Source organism: Schistocerca cancellata, chromosome 4, assembly GCF_023864275.1.
Source record: "Schistocerca cancellata isolate TAMUIC-IGC-003103 chromosome 4, iqSchCanc2.1, whole genome shotgun sequence".
NCBI classification, from domain to species: domain Eukaryota; kingdom Metazoa; phylum Arthropoda; class Insecta; order Orthoptera; family Acrididae; genus Schistocerca; species Schistocerca cancellata.
Genome location: NC_064629.1, coordinates 140,310,050 through 140,326,709, shown reverse-complemented (window position 1 = coordinate 140,326,709; position 16,660 = coordinate 140,310,050). Strand labels below are relative to the sequence as shown.

General features: G+C 41.7%; 1 protein-coding gene across 1 annotated transcript in view; it reads right to left on the bottom strand.

The window, feature by feature from the left end:
• Nucleotides 1-16,660, bottom strand: part of LOC126183929 (uncharacterized) — a 184,203-nt gene that overhangs the window by 115,508 nt on the left and 52,035 nt on the right. Inside the window, exon 2 of the mRNA XM_049926277.1 lies at nucleotides 273-469. Within this exon, the coding sequence (XP_049782234.1) occupies nucleotides 273-469 (197 nt within the window). The remainder of the gene's footprint in view (nucleotides 1-272; nucleotides 470-16,660) is intronic.

Genomic DNA, 16,660 nt, shown 5'->3' with positions numbered 1-16,660 from the left:
CATTGCCCAAATATTTAGCAGCTTACGGGAACTACATAAAATCTAAATTGAACTGGATGACTGTACCTTAATCAGCACTGGCTTTGTTCTTTCAGATGTAGTAGTACATAATTGTTTTCAGCATCTACACTAGACATCTATTGTAATGAACTTAATACTGTCATAAAAATAGAATAAAATTCGACAGATGCAAATGTATGTTAATGCCAAAAACGTTTCTCAGGTATCTGTATTATATTAGAAATACCGTTTTACCAATTTAAGTTAATTACCTGAATACAGGATCTCTCTATTCCTATTGCGAGATGATTACCGCTCTTACTCCACTTCAGTGCTGTGGCAAACATTCCTTGATTTGTTTCGTCAAAAGCTGTAATTTTCTGAATCTCTTTTGATCCATTCCATATAAAAATGGTATCACCCAGTGATGATGCTAAACCATTTTTTCCCCAGTCTAAAGTATTAAAACCTGTAAATGATTACTATTTACTTACATTTAATTGGTGATTTGACTAGATTACAAATTTTAAAATAAATAAGAACATTGATTCATACACAGTTCACATGCTCCTAATAAATAGGACCACCAGTTAATAGGTCCTTTTAGACTAACTGAGTATAATGTCACTTAATAACAGAAGTTGCCAAATAGAACAGTAAATTCAGTGAACCATATATATCTGATTTCAAAAAATCTGAAATGCAAGTTCAAATACAGCCAAAGAATCAAGTTAACTTCAGGATGAACCAGTAATGAATCAATCTCTAGACCATACAGTGTAAACAAAGGCAAATAATGAATTCAGTGGCACAATTTCTGCTATGTTTCACAGTTGGGAACATGTTTGAATGCTGACTGATGCCTGCAGAGGGTAACAGCATATTGTAATGGTCACCAAAGGTCTTCCATCTGTTGTCTTAATGTTTCTGAAGTCCAGAAAAGTTTCTTTGAACACACTATATACAGAGAAATAAGCAATCACCACCTTACACACAGTAGCGTGATGATCAGTGAATAAGCTATAATATGCCGATTTCCAATCAGTATTGTTGAACAATGAAGGTTACATGGGATGTATAATTCTCCTTATGCATCCATCAGTACACACTTTTCTCACAGATCTGAGTATGTAGCTTTATGGAAACACTTTAGAACTTTTAGTTTTAAAGTTAGAACATTAGGAACAAACACACAAACTACCTTCTGTATATGGCAAGGAAGTGTGATCTTGACACACTGCAATGCTGCTTCCATTCTGTTCATAGATCTGAATTTGAGGTTTTCTCATGCTTTACTGCTGCTTAGTCTGTAGTCAGGTCAGCACTAGACAACTCATCTCTGATGCACTATACACATTGAAACAAAAGCTTAGGGCTGCAAGTAAGAGAATGAAGCAATATAAAGAATCCAGACAAAGGAGCAAATGGAAAAAGAACACAAAAGTTGTACAAAGGAATCTGAAAGCAGCAAATAAATCATAGATGCTGCCATTCTAGTGCAATCAGCAGATAGGAACATAACACAGTTGTGGAATAGATGGATTGCAAAAAAATTCTTGATGCTGTTCAACGCACATGGCTTCTTAAAGTGCTGCAGATTTCTGATACATATAGTTCAAAGATCAACACATTGTCATCTGTAATGAAACACTGGGAGACAACAGCTAAAATGCAGCAATAAAAAACAACAGAGCAGATTCAGATCAAAGGAGGCATATTTCAAGAGATCAGCTTAAACCCCTGAAAGTTATATTCAGAACTCAATTTTCACCAGTTAAATCAGCTGGATTAGGGTGTATTAGGAGAAGCAACAATGGCTTAAGCTATATGTTAATGTTACAGTTTACATGAATGATAAACTATATGCCTTAACATAAAAACAGATTACTCACCTCCTACAAACAATATAAATGTTTTCTTGTAGTATAAGCTTGTCATTTCTCTTGATAAATGCAGGAGAATGAATATAAGAATGGGAAAGGGACAGGCTACAAAATGTTTTACCATACAATTCTCTCATAAGTGTTTATATTTTGTGTATCTACAGTTCTTTGCACCTCTGGTATCCTGTATCTTTCGCACGCACGCATAGCCACTTCCTAAGTTAAACATCAACATGCAGTAACCACTCACGGGTGCCAGCACTAACAATGGAGTGTATATAAAGCATGTTGGTGGGCCACAGAAAACAATGCAGTCACAGTTGTAATGTGGAAACAGCAATTTATCTTGTGTCCAAAAGGGCATGATCATTGGATGTTGGGCCAAGGGTGGAAGCTTTTCCAAAATGGCTACATTTTTAAGCTGTTTGTGTTCCACCACGGTTAAAGTACCGGGTGATCAAAAAGTAAGTATAAATTTGAAAACTAAATACATCACAGAATAATGTAGATAGAGAGGTACAAATTGACACACATACTTGGAATGACGTGGGGTTTTATTAGAACCAAAAAAATACAAAAGTTCAAAAATGTTCAGCAGATGGTGCTTCATCTGATCAAAATAGCAATAATTAGCATAACAGAGAAAGACAAAGCAAAGATGACGTTATTTACAGGAAATGCTCAATATGTCCACCATCATTCCTCAACAATAGCTGTAGTCGAGGAATAATGTTGTGAACAGCACTGTAAAACATGTCCGGAGTTATGGTGAGGCATTGGCGTCGGATGTTGTCTTTCAGCATCCCTAGACATCTCGGTTGATCATGATACACTTGCGACTTCAGGTAACCCCAAAGCCAATAATTGCACGGACTGAGGTCTGGGAGGCCACGCACGACGAAAGTGGCGGCTGAGCACACAATCACCACCAAATGACGCGCGCAAGAGATCTTTCACGTGGTTAGCAATATGGGGTGGAGCGCCATCCTGCATAAACATCGTACTTTCCAGCAGGTGTTTATCAGCCAGGCTGAGGATGATGCGATTCTGTAACATATCAGTGTACCTCTCACCCATCACGGTAGCAGTTACTGACGTTTTGCTGTCCAGCGCCATCTGGCCATCTGTCATTTTTTGAACTTCGTTTTTTTTTGTCCTAATAAAACCCTATTTCTTTCCAAGCATGTGTGTCAATTTTTACCTCTCTATCTACATTATTCAGTGGTTTATTAAGTTTTCAAATTTATACTGACTTTTTTATCTCCCGGTATACCATCAATGGTAACATGGTGCTATCCAAAAGCGGTACCAAGGCCACTGTGGTGCACCACCAGCCATAGATGACAGGAGTGACTGATGGCTACAGAGATGTGTAAGGGTGGATAGATGTGCAACTGACCACCCAGATGAACTAAGGGGCTATCAGAAGTCTCTCCTCAACAACCATTCAGTGATCTTGGCCACATATGGGCTTCAGCAACAGGAACCTGGTTCATGCTCCCATCCTGACGGTTGTTCACACCAGTACCGCAACTGGATGTCAACTGAGTGGTGACAGGTGGCCATTTCAGATTAATCACATTTTATGCTGCATCGGATAGAGGGCCGTAGTTGTGTAAGGCGTGAAACACCCAAAAGCAAACACCCTGCAACAATTGTCAGATGGGTCCAGGCTGGAGGGCGGGAGGGTTATGGTCTGTGAAATTTCCTTGGTGATCATAGTATTCTGGAAGGCATAACGGATCCACAAAAATATGCATCTATACCTGGGTTCCGTGCCCACTCCTACACGCAGTTTGTCTTTCCTCGGCATGATGGCATCTACTGGCACAGAATGTAATGTGTCACACGACTTGCAGTGTGTGTGCACGGTTTGAGGGGCACCAGAATGAGTTTAATACTCCCGTGACCACTGAGCTTCCTAGATTTATACCTAATCAGAAATATGTGGGACCACCTCAGTCAGGCTGTTTGCAACATGGATCTTCAACTGAGAAACCGAGTGCACCTGTCCATGGCACTGCAGTTGGCATGGCTTCACATTCTTTTTGGTACCTTCCAGGAGCTCACAGACACTCACCCTGCATGTCTCACAGTTGTTCACACTGTAAAAGGTGGTGTAAGCTTTTGACAGGTAGTCATATTAATGTGACTCGACAGTGAGTTACAATGTACAGCATCCGTAAACCTAAATCAGTTGGTGAATGGCTGACCATCCAACATGGGATTTTAAAAAGGGGGAGGGGTGTAGTGATTACTTGGAGCAGATTAAGTCTTCCTCTGAAAATGTACCACCCAAAGTTTTGTTTGAAGTTGTATGTTATATCATTACAACACATATTTTTCCTGATTTACATAGCAATGCCTTTGTGGCAACATCACAATATACAATAGTAAGCTGCTGAGCATTGATGCATTTCTACTATCTGTCAGTGCCACAGATTTTATGGATAGGCCATAGTAAGTTTTTGAAGAAACGGGGCATATCATTGCGCTCTACATCTATGTCTGCGTCCCTTATTTGGACTGTTTTTTCCAAAAATAAATATAAACTAGACCACTTAGTAACTGATTTGGACATGAAGTACTGCTTAGGTAAACGCCACTTTTAAGTTACTTAGCACAGTCATGCAGGTGTTCTGTACGGTTAATATAAACACTATTGCAAAGAAATATTTAAAACAGAACTTTACTTAAATTATTGCTTCATAATGTACATACTTACAGACAGAATTGCATGAATTAGTTCTTCATAGAAAAAAAAGTATACTGAATGCTCTCTTCAGTATTACAAAATCATACTCTTGTGAATTAATATCAAATTTTCATACTTAGATACATGAAAGGTTGGCTGTGTATGCTCTTTATTGGAAGGATCTACAGTATAACCAATTGTAAATGGTCTAAGACGCAAAAACTTTCATTTAAATGTACACGTATATTACATATCCAGGCAGGAGCTCACCTTCAGCTACAGTTTTACTTTACATCTCTATTTTCATGTAGCACAAATATTTTTAAAATGTAAAATGCCTAACCTATTGTTTCTTCAATACCGCTACTGGTTTCCTGGAGTTTGTGTGCACGCAGGTCTCTTGACTATTCATATGACTTTGAAACTCAGCCCTGTTGGTTTTTTAACGTTTTTGAACACATTCTGAGTTGATTTCTGAACGAATCACGAGTTGACTTTTGACTGCGTGCATAGCGCATGTGATGTGTCTGCTAGGGGAATCCCCGTTGCATCTAGAAATAAACATACCCGCAGAAAAAAGGTGCTGGGGCTGTAAGAGCTGAGCCGAATAAACCCGAACGGGTGAATGCCAATAGCTGTTGGCTATGTGGTTGATTCTGTGTATGATAAGCGTTGTTATAATTGTTAGCGAAATCCATAGATTCATACTACCCGAGTGGAAATAGACGGTTACCAGCAATAACAGGTAAGCATGACTACATATTATCTTCTCTGTGTATCCAAGAAAATGAAATGTTGACTTAAAATTTTTGCGAACTCGCTACACTACAAAGGGCCAATTGTACTCTCCCAGGTTAGCAGCCGCTTAAGTTCTGTTATCGGAACAGCGTGGAAAACGCGTTGTACGAACACGTAATAACGCCCCTAATCGGAGATTAAACGCGTGATAACTGAACCGGTGATTTCGGCAGGGTTAGTTGAGTTAACCGGAGAATAAGTTTTGAAAATGTCAGGAATAGTTACAGAATTAGTGATGACAAGACTGATTGTTAGAACGACGACGGAGAAGAAACGGGGACATTACATAAATTATATGGAAGATTATGACGGTTCCAAATTTATACAAAATTTTCGACTACCACGACTTTTCGTTCTCATGCTTGAGAAACTGGAGCATATGAATGAAATGTAAAGCTATTTTCTAACATAAAACTTTTTGCTTGTAGTAGGCCTAGTAGACATTTGATATTGGTACTCGTGAATTATATTCTGTCGTGTTATTTATGTAAATGAGGTAGATAAAAATGACCATTTGTTCCAAAACAGTCTCCCTTATTTGGCGCGTGTTACACTTGCTGCAATATTAGAAAGGCCTATTTCGTTTTAACTAGCAGAGAGTGACAAAACAGACGTAATTAACCAGAGAAACCAAACCAGTCTTGGGTACTACTCGTGTTAACAGCTTTTGCAGTAAAACAACTGCATTTTGGTTTTTCGTGTTGCAAAACGTTTGATGAACTTAAGTGACGTAATATATTCTTTTGCAGAAAGGAAAGCACGCCATGTAAAGCTATAGCAAGATAAGAGAGAAAAAAAATGCTGGGACCTAAGGATTGGAGAAATGTGTACTGTCTTTGTCTTTCCTGGTTTCATGTTTCCTATATTTAATTTTATGGCGCACAAAAGGGAAAGTTATTAACTAATAGGCAATACTGAGTGCAAATTTTCTGAGGGTTCTTATTCTCGCGGTCACAAATAATTCCACCCAGTACTAATTGTGATTTTTTTTAAAGGGGGGTAGAATGTCAAACCGGCCGACTGTGACCAGGAGAGGCACCACAGGACATTTTAACCCATTGCCCTAAATATAGGCGTGATTGCTTCCATTACAAGGGAGCAGGAATGGAACCACAGGGCATGTAAATTTCCAATGCCCTGAATATAGGTTTAATGGCTTCCATTACAAAATATGTTTGAATTACACAGAGTAAAGGACAGTGACGTGCGATAGAAGAATGCTGTGCGGAGAGGCGTGACACTTCAATTTGGCACACTTAAGATCAAATAACATGACTTACATTTCCTCGAACATGTATGTTCATATATCAAACTCTTGAAAGATGTGCTGTACAAAATTAACATGTTTTTGAAAATCGATTTTTTAAAAAATTACGTCCTGTCTCAAACGTGCGAGCGGTGCTCGGGGGTGGGGGACGCCTCTTTGTATTACTGCATAACGTTTCGTGCATGATGGTATTAGTTTTCCCCATAGGTCAAATGGGCCACATGTGGCCCACAGCTTCTTTCAGAGCTGCCCTTAAACCCAGCAGGACGAAAGGCAAGGCTTCCATCCAGTTTTCACTCTGCCCATCAACTCTATCTTCAATGTGTAGTGTAGCTGTTACACCATCCCGTTACTTGCAGGATGGTACCTGGTGGTGCAAACGTCTGAGCAACCAAACGCTCAAAGCAACTCCTGAAAAAATGCTTTAAATTGCCTGCTTCTGTCGGTGGTAATCGTTTGTGGGGATATGAATCGTGAAACCCGTTTACTATCGTTTTTGCCAATGCAACTGCAGTAAATTCTGTGTCGGGTTACGCTTTAGGCCATCTTGTAAAGCCATCTATCACTGTGAGCAAGTAACAGTAATTGTCCACAAATGGCAAGGGGCCTACCAAGACTAAATGAATGCGTGAATCTCACTGTAGGAATACAGTGCCGACACATGCCTGCCTACTTTATGTTGATGCATCAAATGATGAAAAATCCGAGCATACTACGGGATTTGTCACCATAAAGATATAACGCTTCTGGGACATACACCTGCACTAGTTCTAAGAAACTGCTGTTCTTCCCATAATAAACATATCAGGGTCACGTCCTTGTGCCTTAGCAGTAACATCCCACTGTACAACTTTAATGTTTGTGCAGCATCTGGACATAAAATTCTCGGACACATTTTTGCTTCTACTAATGTGACGCACGTCTGTAATGAACTATCACGAACTCTAAATGGCTCCATTGTCTAAGAGACATGTTTGAGGTACCTTTTTCGAAGAGCGCCGCTAGGGGGCGTGGTCAGTTTAGATGTAGAGATGTTTCTCTTCGTCCGTATCTCTTAAAAATGCCAGATGACAGCACACATGGTGTACAGCTCTGTCTATGGCACTCCAGTTCTTCTTGAAGTCGGTGAGAAATTGAGAAAAAATGATAATGGTTGCCATGCACCATCTACAAACTGCTAGAGGATTCTGGATAGTGGAAGTACCTGCCGCAGCGAGAAGCTGTGTTCGCTGTACCTCGTTCACGTCCTCCCATTTAACGTTGTCGTTTCTGTGTTGCTCCATTATTTTTTCGTGTTCCACTGTATGATTTTGGAATGCGCCAGAACGGAATACAATGAACGTAACACCACAAATGTATCTCTATGTGCCACTCAATTGTTGTTGCCTATCTTCAGGTCTCTACTCTACTGCGATGCTCATTTTCGTTTGTCAGCCAACACGCGTGAAACAAAGTTTGGATTGACGAATGTACTGCTATTATTCATCCGTATAACTCATGTAAATAATTAAATTCACAAATTTTCGAAACAAATTATCAGATTTTGCAAAATAATGAAACACAGTATCTCGACACTTCGCTTGAAGATGATGGGTACGAAACCCTTCGAAACGTTGCGAAAAGACGACGCCTTTACTCGGCTGATCACCCGAGAAGATTTCACGAATGAAACCCAATTTATGCAAATAAATCAGCAAAGGATATTTTCTGTGTAAACGACAAAAAAAAAAATGGGTCAAATGGCTCTGAGCACTATGGGACTTAACATCTGAGGTCATCAGTCCCCAAGAACTTAGAACTACTTAAACCTAGCTAAGCTAAGGATATCACATACAGCCATGCCCGAGGCAGGATTCTAACCTGCGACCGTAGCGGTCGCGCGGTTCCAGAGTAGAGTGCCTAGAACTGTAAAAGACAGAATTACTGTTTATACTGATAGAAAGCTCTAATCATATGCATATCGGAAACATGGTAGGAACACTGTTCTTAATTTCGTCAAATGCTGGTAATTAATGAAGTTATTCAAACATTGTTCATTATGCTTATTTGATGGAAATCCAAGTAATAACATTGTTTTCTGGCCATATTGTGTGAATCAAAGAAATAAGAGCAATTGTAACATTTCTGTAAATATGTCAAATTAACTTCATGTGATAAATTTTTAATTGTAATCTCTAAAAATAGGAATACTAACAATCAAGTAACTTTGAAAATGCGTGTCAGTAGGGTAGTTGTGGAGATCACTGTTCGCTGTTGATCTACTTTTGCGGTGGACCATTGTGTCTGCGTAATAAAATGTTATGAAAGGTATAAAGACGTATCTTTTACTCAGTTCACTTAGCATGCTGAACGTATTATGCATCCAAATCCTGTTCTTGTTAAGAGTTCCAGGAAATAAAGGAAGAAAACTTAAGTAGGCCTACTCATATGAAACGTTTATATTTCTCCGATTCTTAACTGCAAGCAAGCTTAGACATACTAATGTTGGCCCGTGCTCTTATGTGGCCGTGGAGTGATGTTGTTGTTGTGGTCTTCAGTTCTGAGACTGGTTTGATGCAGCTCTCCATGCTACTCTATCCTGTGCAAGCTGCTTCATCTCCCAGTACGTACTGCAACCTACATCCTTCTGAATCTGCTTAGTGTATTCACGTCTTGGTCTCCCTCTACGATTTTTACCCTCCACGCTGCCCTCCAATGCTAAATTTGTGATCCCTTGATGTCCCAGAACATGTCCTACCAACCGGTCTCTTCTTCTTGTCAAGTTGTGCCACAAACTCCTCTTCTCCCCAATTCTATTCAATACCACCTCATTAGTTATGTGATCTACCCATCTAATCTTCAGCATTCGTCGGTAGCACCACATTTCGAAAACTTCTATTCTATTCTTGTCCAAACTATTTATCGTCCATGTTTCACTTCCATACATGTCTACACTCCATACAAATACTTTCAGAAACGACTTCCTGACACTTAAACCTATACTCGATTTTAACAAATTTCTCTTCTTCAGAAACGCTTTCCTTTGCCATTGCCAGTCTACATTTTATATCCTCTCTACTTCGACCATCATCAGTTACTTTGCTCCCCAAATAGCAAAAATCCTTTACTACTTTAAATGTCTCCTTTCCTAATCTAATACCCTCAGCATCACCCGACTTAATTCGACTACATTCCATTATCCTCGTTTTGCTTTCGTTTGTGTTCATCTTATATCCTCTTTTCAAGACACTGTCCATTCCGTTCAACTGCTCTTCCAGGTCCTTTGCTGTCTCTGACAGAATTACAATGTCATCGGCAAACCTCAAGGTTTTTATTTCTTCTCCATGGATTTTAATACCTACCCCGAATTTTTCTTTTGTTTCCTTTACTGCTTGCTCAATATACAGATTGAATAGCGTCGGGGAGGGGCTACAACCCTGTCTCACTCCCTTCCCAACCACTGCTTCCCTTTCATGTCCCTCGATTCTTATAACTGCCATCTGGTTTCTGTACAAATTGTAAATAGCCTTTCGCTCCCTGTATTTTACCCCTGCCACCTTCAGAATTTGAAAGAGTATTCCAATCAACATTGTCAAAATCTTTCTCTAAGTCTATAAATGCTAGAAATGTAGATTTGCCTTTCCTTAATCTTTCTTCTAAGATAAGTCGTAGGGTCAGTATTGCCTCACGTGTTCCAACGTTTCTACGGAATCCAAACTGATCTTCCCCGAGGTCGGCTTCTACCAGTTTTTCCATTCGTCTGTAAAGAATTGGCGTTAGTATTTTTGCAGCTGTGACTTATTAAATTGAGAGTTCCATAATTTTCACATCTGTCAACACCTGCTTTCTTTGGGATTGGAATTATTATATTCTTCTTGAAGTCTGAGGGTATTTCAACTGTCTCATACATCTTGCTCACCAGATGGTAGAGTTTTGTCAGGACTGGCTCTCCCAAGGCTGTCAGTAGTTCTAATGGAATGTTGTCTACTCCCGGGGACTTGTTTCGGCTCAGATCTTTAAGTGCTCTGTCAAACTCTTCACGCAGTATCGTATCTCCCATTTCATCTTCATCTACATCCTCTTCCATTTCCATAATATTGTCCTCAAGTACATTGCCCTTGTATAGACCCTCTATACACTCCTTCCACCTTTATGCTTCCCTTCCTTGCTTAGAACTGGGTTTCCATCTGAGCTCTTGAATTCATACTAGTGATTCTCTTTTCTCCAAAGTTCTCTTTAATTTTCCTGTAGGCAGTATCTATCTTACCCCTAGTGAGCTAAGCCTCTACATCCTTACATTTGTCCTCTAGCCATCCCTGCTTAGCCATTTTGCACTTCTTGTCGATCTCATTTTTGAGACGTTTGTATTCCTTTTTGCCTGCTTCATTTACTGCATTTTTGTACTTTCTCCTTTCATCAATTAAATTCAGTATCTCTTCTGTTACCCAAGGATTTCTAATAGTCCTCGTCTTTTACCTACTTGATCCTCTGCTGCGTTCACTACATCAGCCCTCAGAGCTACCCATTCTTCTTCTACTGTATTTCTTTCCCCCATTCCTGTCAATTGTTCCCTTATGCTCTCCCTGAAACACTCTACAACCTCTGGTTCTTTCAGTTTATCCAGGTCCCATCTCCTTAAATTCCCACCTTTTTGCAGTTTCTTCAGTTTTAATCTACAGTTCATAACCAATAGTCGACATCTGCCCCTGGAAATGTCTTACAATTTAAAACCTGATTCCTAAATCTCTGACTAACCATTATACAGGGTGTTACAAAAAGGTACGGCCAAACTTTCAGGAAACATTCCTCACACACAAAGGAAGAAAATATGTTATGTGGACATGTGTCCGGAAACTCTTACTTTCCATGTTAGAGCTCATTTTATTACTTCTCTTCAAATCACATTATTCATGGAATGGAAACACACACCAACAGAACGTACCAGCGTGACTTCAAACACTTTGTTACAGGAAATGTGCAAAATGTTCTTCGTTAGCGAGGATACATGCATCCAGCCTCCGTCGCATGGAATCCCTGATGCGCTGATGCAGCCCTGGAGAATGGCGTATTGTATCAGGCCGTCCACAATACGAGCACGAAGATTTGTGGGGGGGTGGTTAGTGTTTAACGTCCCGTCGACAACGAGGTCATTAGAGACGGAGCGCAAGCTCGGGTTAGGGAAGGATTGGGAAGGAAATCGGCCGTGCCCTTTCAAAGGAACCATCCCGGCATTTGCCTGAAACGATTTAGGGAAATCACGGAAAACCTAAATCAGGATGGCCGGAGACGGGATTGAACCGTCGTCCTCCCGAATGCGAGTCCAGTGTGCTAACCACTGCGCCACCTCGCTCGGTCGCGAGCACGAAGAGTCTCTACATTTGGTACCGGGGTTGTGTAGACACGAGCTTTCAAATGCCCCCATAAATGAAAGTCAAGAGTGTTGAGGTCAGGAGAGCGTGGAGGCAATGGAATTGGTCCGCCTCCACCAATCCATCGGTCACCGAATCGTACGAACACTTCGACTGAAATGTGCAGGAGCTCCATCGCGCATGAACCACATGTGTCGTACTTGTAAAGGCACATGTTCTAGCAGCACAGGTAGAGTATGCCGTATGAAATCATGATAATGTGCTCCATTGAGCGTAGGTGGAATAACATGGGGCCCAATCAAGACATCACCAACAATGCCTGCCCAAACGTTCACAGAAAATCTGTGTTGATGACGTGATTGCACAATTGCGTGCGGATTCTCGTCTGCCCACACATGTTGATTGTGAAAATTTACAATTTGATCACGTTGGAATGAAGCCTCATCCGTAAACAGAACATTTGCACTGAAATGAAGATTGACACATTGTTGGATGAACCATTCACAGAAGTGCACCCGTGGAGGCCAATCAGCTGCTGATAGTGCCTGCACACGCTGTACATGGTACGAAAACAACTGGTTCTCCCGTAGCACTCTCCATACAGTGACGTGGTCAACGTTACCTTGTACAACAGCAATTTCTCTGACGCTGACATTAGGGTTATCGTCAACTGCACGAAGAATTGCCTCGTCCATTGCAGGTGTCCTCATCGTTCTAGGTCTTCCGCAGTCGCGAGTCATAGGCTGGAATGTTCCGTGCTCCCTAAGACGCCGATTAATTGCTTCGAACGTCTTCCTGTCGGGACACCTTCATTCTGGAAATCTGTCTCGATACAAACGTACCGCGCCACGGCTATTGCCCCGTGATAATCCATACATCAAATGGGCATCTGGCAACTCCGCATTTGTAAACATTGCACTGACTGCAAAACCACGTTCGTGATGAACACTAACCTATTGATGCTACGTACTGATGTGCTTGATGCTAGTACTGTAGAGCAATGAGTCGCATGTCAACACAAGCACCGAAGTCAACATTACCTTCCTTCAATTGGGGCAACTGGCGGTGAATCGAGGAAGTACAGTACATAGTGACGAAACTAAAATGAGCTCTAACATGGAAAGTAAGCGTTTCCGGACATGTCCACAAAACTTCTTTTCTTTATTTGTGTGTGAGGAATGTTTCCTGAAAGTTTGGCCGTACCTTTTTGTAACACCCTGTATAATCTGATACCTTCTAGTATCTCTAGGATTCTTCCATGTATAAAATCTTTTATGATTCTTGAACTAAGTGTTAGCTATGATTAAGTTATGCTCTGTGGAAAATTTTACCAGACGACTTCCGCTTCCATTTTTTACCCCCAATCCATATTCTCCTACTATGTTCCCATCTCTCCCTTTTCCTACTATCGAATTCCAGTCACCCATGACTATTAAATTTTCGCCGGCCGCGGTGGTCTAGAGGTTCTAGGCGCTCAATCGGAGCCGCGCGACTGCTACGGTCGCAGGTTCGAATCCTGCCTCGGGCATGGATGTGTGTGATGTCCTTATGTTTGTTAGGTTTAAGTAGTTCTAAGTTCTAGGGGACTGATGACCACAGATGTTAAGTCCCATAGTGCTCAGAGCCATTTGAACCATTATTAAATTTTCGTTTCCCTTCACTACCTGAATAATTTCTTTTATCTCATCATACATTTCATCAATTTCTTCATCATCTGCAGAGCTAGTTGGCATATAAACTTTTACTACTGTAGTAGGCGTGGGCTTCGTGTCTGTCTTGGCCACAATAGTGCGTTCACTATGCTGTTTGTAGTAGCTTACCCGCACTCATATTTTTTTATTCATTATTAAAGCTACTCCTGCATTACTTCTATTTGATTTTGTATTTATAACCCTGTATTCATCTGACCAGAAGTCTTTCTTGATGGAATTCTACGTTGTTGCTCTGGAAGACAGCTTACACGTTTTAAGCGAATTACGTCTCAAAATCCGTGTGGGATATATATACACTGATGAGCCAAAACATTACGACCACTTGCTTAATAGCGTGTTTGTTCATCTTTGGAACCAAATAATCGCTGATTCTGCGTATCGGCGATCCGACAGTTTGTTGGTAGACTTGTGGAGGTATGTCCATTAGATATCTAAACACAGATAATGTAATTCGTGTAAATAACGCTCCGCTGATTTGCTTTCGTGGTGATGGCGCCCAATAGCGACCCAGATGGGTAATTAGGATTTAGATCAGGCGAAGTTATACTGCTGAAAGATGACATTGCCGCCGGGTCAGACCATGAAGCATGAAGGATGCATGTGGTTCGCAGCTGTCAGCATGTCGTCGATTACTACCGCAAATCCCATGCAAGCGCAGCAGGATGTCTCCCACAACATAATACTGCTCCCACCACCCTACGTACATGGTGCGCTGCACGCTTTGAGCCGCCGTTCACCTTGAGACAACCGTCGACCTGGTGTAGCGAAAAATGTGATTCATCCGAAGAGTCGACACGTTTTCATTGAGCGACTGTCTAATCTCGATTGTCCCGTGCCCACTGAAATCTTAATTCACGATGTCATTTGGTTGGGTTGTTCGGCGGGAGAGACCAAACAGCGAGGTCATCGGTCTCATCGAATTAGGGAAGGACGGGAAAGGAAGTCGGCCCTGTCCTTTCAAAGGAACCATCACAGCATTTGCCTGGAGCGATTTAGGGAAACCACGGAAACCCCAAATCAGGATGGCCGGACGTGGGATTGAACCGTCTTCGTCCTGAATGCGAGACCAGTGTGCTAACCACTGAGCCACCTCGCTCGGTGTTATTTGGTCAACACGTGAACGCACAGAAGTGGACTGCTGCAGAGCTGCATGTTCAACAATATACGATGAACAGTGTGCTCCGGAACACTTGCGCGTGCACTAAGGACTCTCCCAATGAATCTCAACCTGGTACCCGCCTTATCAACAATTAATTTTATATGATCATTCCACTTCAAATTGTTCCGCACGCATACTCCCAGATATTTTACAGAAGTAACTGCTACCAGTGTTTGTTCCGCTATCATATAATCATACAATAAAGGATCCTTCTTTCTATGTATCTGCAATACATTACATTTGTCTATGTTAAGGGTCAGTTGCCACTCCCTGCACCAAGTGCCTATCCGCTGCAGATCTTCCCGCATTTCGCTACAATTTTCTAATGCTGCAACTTCTCTGTATACTACAGCATCATCCGCGAAAAGCCGTGTGGAACTTCCGACACTATCTACTAGGTCATTTATATATATTGTGAAAAGCAGTGGTCCCATAACACTCCCCTATGGCACGCCAGAGGTTACTTTAACGTCTGTAGACGTCTCTCCACTGAGAACAACATGCTGTGTTCTGTTTGCTAAAAACTCTTCAATCCAGCCACACAGCTAATCTGATATTCCGTAGGCTCTTACTTTATCAGGCGACGTTGCGGAACTGTATCGAACGCCTTCCGGAAGTCAAGGAAAATAGCATCTACCTCAACAAAAGAGGTGGCTTACAAAACACTCGTTCAACCTATACTTGAGTATTGCTCGTCAGTGTGGGATCCGTACCAGATCGGGTTGACGAAGGAGATAAAGATCCAAAGAAGAGCGGCGCATTTCGTCACAGGGTTACGAGGTGCATTCAAGTTCTAAGGCCTCAGATTTTTTTTCTAATTAACTACTCACCTGAAATCGATGAAACTGGCGTTACTTCTCGACGTAATCGCCCTGCAGACGTACACATTTTTCACAACGCTGACGCCATGATTCCATGGCAGCGGCGAAGGCTTCTTTAGGAGTCTGTTTTGACCACTGGAAAATCGCTGAGGCAATAGCAGAACGGCTGGTGAATGTGCGGCCACGGGAGTGTCTTTCATTGTTGGAAAAAGCCAAAAGTCACTAGGAGCCAGGTCAGGTGAGTAGGGAGCATGAGGAATCACTTCAAAGTTGTTATCACGAAGAAACTGTTGTATAACGTTAGCTCGATGTGCGGGTGCGTTGTCTTGGTGGAACAGCACATGCGCAGCCCTTCCCAGACGTTTTTGCTGCAGTGCAGGAAGGAATTTGTTCTTCAAAACATTTTCGTAGGATGCACCTGTTTCCGTAGTGCCCTTTGGAACGCAATGGTTAAGGATTACGCCCTCGCTGTCCCAGAACATGGACACCATCATTTTTTCAGCACTGGCGGTTACCCGAATTTTTTTGGTGGCGGTGAATCTGTGTGCTTCCATTGAGCTGACTGTCGCTTTGTTTCTGGATTGAAAAATGGCATCCACGTCTCACCCATTGTCACAACCGACGAAAAGAAAGTCCCATCCATTCATGCTGTCGTTGCGCGTCAACATTGCTTGGCAACATGCCACACGGGTAGCCATGTGGTCGTCCGTCAGCATTCGTGGCACCCACCTGGATGACACTTTTCGCATTTTCAGGTCGTCATTCGGGATTGTGTGCACAGTACCCACAGAAATGCCAACACTGGAGGCGATCTGTTCAACAGTCATACGGCGATCCCTCAAAACAATTCTCTCCACTTTCTCAATCATGTCATCAGACCGGCTTGTGCGAGCCCGAGGTTGTTTCGGTTTGTTGTCACACGATGATCTGCCTTCATTAAACTGTCGCACCCACGAACGCACTTTCGACACATCCAT